Source organism: Monopterus albus, unplaced genomic scaffold (genome assembly GCF_001952655.1).
Source record: "Monopterus albus unplaced genomic scaffold, M_albus_1.0 scaffold219.1, whole genome shotgun sequence".
Lineage (NCBI taxonomy): Eukaryota > Metazoa > Chordata > Actinopteri > Synbranchiformes > Synbranchidae > Monopterus > Monopterus albus.
The window spans coordinates 102,113-107,663 of record NW_018128099.1 but is presented as its reverse complement, the minus strand read 5'-3'; the positions used below and the strand labels follow the sequence as shown (position 1 = coordinate 107,663).

The window sequence follows — 5,551 nt, the reverse complement described above, 5'->3', positions numbered from 1 at the left end:
TGGGTGATGTTTTAAAGAGTAGACTGACAGAAATGGGCCTCGATTTTGTAGTTTTCAAAGAGGTAAGGATTTGTACAGTACGTATTGTATTAACACCTTAGTACAAATTTAATTTTTCATACTGTGTGCCACATTGCGGTAGTTGATGGAAATTTGAGAACAACGTTTTATAAAATTATTAAGATTTGTTGAAAAGGTCATTTTTGAATTTAGGACAGGTGAAGCTATGAAGGCATTTACTTGGTTGAAGGACAAGGCAGAAGCTATGCTACATCATATGTTCCTGCAAGTCTGGTATTCTTTTTGTTTCTGTATCTGTGAAGTGACCGTTGATTCATTGCTTTGCATGATAGTTGTTTTTCATACTCTCTCATGCTCTGCTCACAGCAGACCTTTACATTTTACTGTAATTGTACTTTACTGTACTTTAAGCTCAAGTCATGGAAATTTGTAATATCTGGGAGGATTATTCTGAACAAGCTTGCAGAGGTTGTTCTGAAGATGTCTTTTGTCATGAACTGATAGGATTACTCTTAGTCACTGGGTTCCTGTGAGTTTTCCAGCCACTTTTATGACAGTGATGTTTCTGTCTTTTGCGGTGGTGTATGTACTGTACTCGTGTGAAAAACATTTTCCACCTGCTATGATGGTGTTTTTGCCTTGGTGGTAATGTTTCTCCCTAGTGGGCAATGCTTCCTTATTAATGTGAGCACGCTGTATGGTTTACATTTTCCAGCAGGCTGACTCAAGCAGATCTCCCATCTGAAAGTACATTGTCTTACTTCCACTTTGCATTAATGCACATTTTCTCTCATCCAGATCACATATTCAGTTACAGATAGCATTTTAGCAGGAGATGGAAATGCTGCTGGAGTTTAATACCAAAGAAACAGCCATAGCCAGTGAGAGTGCAACTTAGGTTTAGGTTGTTGAGTGAGTTGAGTGTTGTGTACTGTGCCCATGGAGATGAGTTGAATTGTACTAACCTCATCACAAGTCCATGGAGATATGATCAAGTTGAATTGTACTAACCTCATCACAAGATAGAATATTTACATTGGGCGGCTGTGCAGAAACCTGGATTATGTTCAGTGCAGATGAATTTAAAATCATTAGCATTGATTAAACATAATTTTACAGTATCTGTGCATGGAAACTATGGTATGGTTAAAGCTGCACTAATCAGTATTTTTGCATAAACAGTGGGTCAAATGACTGGGCATTGTGTGAGGGATTACTCGTAGTGACAAAGCAATATTGGTTTTATCAACATTGCTGCTCTGTTTTAGCCTCTTCTAGCTCATTGTTTTCAATTCACCAATTCCCAGGGACAATGGTATTACATGGTTATTGTAGGCATGAGAAAATATGGAGAAGCTGCATTCTTAGTGTGGTGTCCAGTGTTTTCCTAGTCTCACAGGTGGTATAGTGTATCCCCTTGTGGTAATTTACCCTATATTGTTTCTCTGATGTCCTGTAGGCTCAGGCTTCTCCCCTCCTGTTGGCCATCTTCCAGTCCTGCGACCCAGCCATGACCTTAACCGTTTTCCTGCTGCCACTGACCAAGCCTTACCTCCAAGTAAGAACCAGCAACTCCCAGTCTTACTCTGGAGTCCCACCTAACACCTTGGTTTGCTATGAGTGTGGCTGTTTGTGAATGCATGCTGCCATGTGTGTTTGCTTTCCATCTGCTTTATTTTTGCTGTCTCCATCTCTCTGCCCTACCCTTCATACTGTTTTAGCTTTAGATGTACAGCTTAATGCTGCTTTGTGCTGCTTGTGTCATTGGTTTGAACCATCGGCTGATGATGACTCAGAGCTGGAAGATGAGCTGTTTGAAGGCCCAAACTCCACTTCAGCAGTTTTTAAAAATATGCCTATAAACACTTCTGTTTGTTTAATCTATGCATGTGGAATAATTTCTTGGTGAAAGGCAGCTGGGTATAGTGACTGTGCACAACTTCCTGAAGTCTCAGTAGGCTTATTTAAGATGAAGTATATCTGAGGTATTGCAGTTGGTGAACAGCAACTGTGGCACCTGGCTCTAAAAACTACATCTTGTGAGGTTATTGGTGCCTACTTTGGCATGATGTCAGATCAAGCCAGACAGAAAACTAACCATCATGCATTGTGGGGAGATCACCAGCGAACAGTTCTGCACAGGCCAGGCTGTGGATGAGCTTGATGTCACAATGACATTGTCAGGCTTGGCACCATCGTGCCTGTACAGAGACCAAAACGTGTTTACTGGCTACCCTGGCTGTGCATGTACATTTTGGAGGGCAGCTGCTCAAGCTTAAAAAGGGCTACCACTCTCACCTACAGATTAATTAAAGTTACCTACAGCAGCACTTACTACCTGTCTATATCTATCTAGCGATCTATGCTTAATATTCACCTGATTTCTACAAAATTATCATTTCACACAGAGACTTTAGTATTTGAACAGGCAACAAAAAAGAAGGCAACATTATGCCCCAAGGATTGCCTGCTGTACCACGCCCCCCCACCCCCACCATCTCGTCTTCATTCCTTTCAATGAATTATGCTACAATTTGAACATTTGTAAAATTTATGTTGTGTATGGTCATCCAGGGTTACTCTTCCAAAAGCAGACTAAAAGTAATCTAATGTTTATTTTGGCAAAACTGCTTGGGGACAGTCATTGCATTGCAAAAGTAAGCCCCACCAGACGGTGACTGTCAGTGGCTCAACTTCAAACAGCTGACCTCAGAGCTACGTCTTCTACACATTTTAATAGACTATTTATCATTTGGCAATGTTCTAATAATATTGAAGGTAAATACATGTTATAGATTATCCTAAGTACTGTAATGTAGGCAAAATCAGTAAGGTTAGTTAACTATGATCAAAATACTAAAATACAGCTGCTGGGACAGCTGTCTATTGCAAACTTATGTCCATAAATCTATAATAACTCTGTCGTAGATGTCTGTTCATCTATGGGAACAGTGCAAACCGGACCACTAATGGCTTATTACCTCTGCCAAGGTGGAGCAGGAGGCATGTTGGAGAATTGACTCTAAAGTGGATTTATACATGCAACCAAGTGGTGTGACTTGTGTGTATCTATGAAGGACTAGGTTCTGCATGGGACATTATTTAGCAGTTCCTGACCTTTGGTAATCACTCATATCTGTCATTTTTCTTGAATAGCAAAATAACATGTAACACATTAATAATATTAACATCATTCCAAATGCCAAAGATAGGATTTCATGCTCAAGGAATTGTGCTCTGGAGGACAACTATCGTGAGAATACTGGTTTTAGGTGTAGTGGCTTTACAGGGAAACTGATCTGAGTGCTGTCTAGTTCAGTATACTTTTAATGACGACTGTTTGCCAAAATGTAAATGAAACAAGTGTCAAGTTGAAGGCTACAACCATCCAAGCCTCAAATAATCTCCTACAGAATATAACCAGTGTGAAGTTCAGTGACTTTCAGTAGGCGGAGGCCAATCACAGCACGATTTAGTCAAGCACTTTCCACCAGATAAGCAGTGTGTAGCTGTGTTCAAGCACCCGGCATCCACTTAAAACACTTACAGGTACATGGACTGTATTTATATAGCACATTTTTCCACAGTGTGTTGCACTGGCCAAAGCACTTTACAGGAGATGATTCACCCATTCACACAAAACATTCACACACCGATGACGACAGGCTGCCACACAACGGCGCTAGTCAAGCCACCGGGAGCAATTCAGGGTCCAGTGTCTTGCTCAGGGACACTTAAGCATGCAGGGAGACCAGGAGTCGAACCACCAACTTGCTGGTTAGGAGACAACTGCCCTACCTCGTGAGCCACATCTACCCCATGACCAGCTATGACATGACTACATCTGCATCTAGTGACACTCAGCTACACTTTGTGCTTGAGCAAGAGAACAAAGCCTGATCACAATCACCGCCTCATTTCTGTAGAAACTGAGAACACCATCACCTAAAACCTAGCCCAACCACCTTCAGTTTGATGAAACTGGGCAGAGTTACAAAGCTGTGGTAGGAATACTCCCTAAATATGGTCAGGACTGGTAACAAGAGGCTGTTATCTCTCTCTCACTCTGTGTCTGTGTATGTACAGCAGGCATGGCAACAAACAGAGGGTTTTTCTGTGCCTAGGGAGCAGTCTGCATCTTACTCTTCCTTCCTCTCAGTGGTGGGAGGGGCGTGTTGAAGAAGCTGAGGGGAATGTGCTATAGGAGTGTTCATTCATTTGTTACATCCCTATAGCACCTCCTGCCTTCACTTTTATTTTTGACAGAAGGCAAAACTAGAGTAAAGTAAAATGTATCAGAAAAATTTGAAGACAGTGGCAGTGGTAGTTCTTGGCTTAAAAACTAAAGAATGGACAGGAGGCATAGGTTTTTCATGTGTGCCATAATTTTGGCAATAGCTAATTCCAGTTCTATTGTGCAGTTTGGTGGTATTGTAGAAATTCTTATTATTATTATTCTGTTAACATACTGTAAACAACTGTAAGCACCATCTGAAATTATTTGTGCACTTTTGGTTGTCAATTGCAAAATGATTTGTACCAATTCATTAATTCAGTAGTGTCACTTCAATCAGTATGACCCATATACAGTAGGTTGTTTGTTCCTCCCCGCTTATATGACCCACTGGAGCATCTCCTGAAATAGCACTCCTATACTGGCAGGCAGAATTGACAGTAACGACAGCATATGCTGCACCAGCAAGCTTAGGGACTTTTGCCGTCAATGAAACAGCCATAAACATGACAGCAGGCATACCAGGGTTTTGTTATCATAAAAACTGTCATAAACAAGCTGTCATGATTGTGAAACCACCATAGTTTCTTTGAGTTTTGTCACACAAACTACTTAAAATGCTGTCTCCATACAGTATGTACCTTAATGGCTGGGTTTCCAGTGCAGGTATATTGTGTGAATTATAGTAAATCAAATGGTACTTGTAGTAAAAAAACTTCAATTTTTACAAGTGTATTTATTTATTTTGGTGGGGATCAAATTTTGCATGTGTCTCATAGTTAAAAGGGTAAAAATTAAACATCTTGCTACCTGAAATGTGATTGATAAGCACAACAGTAGAGTAGCTAGATCCCTAATAACCTTTTTTTTTTTTCTGTTTCTCCCCCACTTGTCTACTGCCACAGACTGGGAAGCTCGTATTGACAGCCACGGCAGAGTTTTCTATGTGGACCATGTCAACCGAACCACAACGTGGCAGAGACCGAGTCACAGCGGCAAGTGTAACCACGGCATCCCCCGCTCAGGATCCACCCAGCAGATGGAACAACTCAACAGGAGGTCAGGCAGAGGTCTCCAGCTACAATGATTTGAAGGCACTTGCGTGCGACCTGCTATTTTTAACCAGACTACAACAACACCGCTAAAATATATTTGAGGATAAGTCTGAAAGTTTCCTGCCATAACAACATACTGGTTTATCATGTTATAACAAGAAGGGTTTCTTGTCAAACTTGGTTTCCCGACCAAATCATTTAGACCTGAAAAATGCTGAAACAAAACAATGAGAGCGGCAAT

The 5,551-nt window shown here is 41.1% G+C and overlaps 1 protein-coding gene across 1 annotated transcript in view; it reads left to right on the top strand.

Annotated features, from left to right (window-relative positions):
* LOC109971291 (E3 ubiquitin-protein ligase HECW1-like) overlaps nucleotides 1-5,551 on the top strand; it is a 54,885-nt gene that overhangs the window by 34,495 nt on the left and 14,839 nt on the right. Inside the window, 2 exon segments of the mRNA XM_020619440.1 lie at nucleotides 1,481-1,579; nucleotides 5,161-5,314. Of these exon segments, the coding sequence (XP_020475096.1) occupies nucleotides 1,481-1,579; nucleotides 5,161-5,314 (253 nt within the window).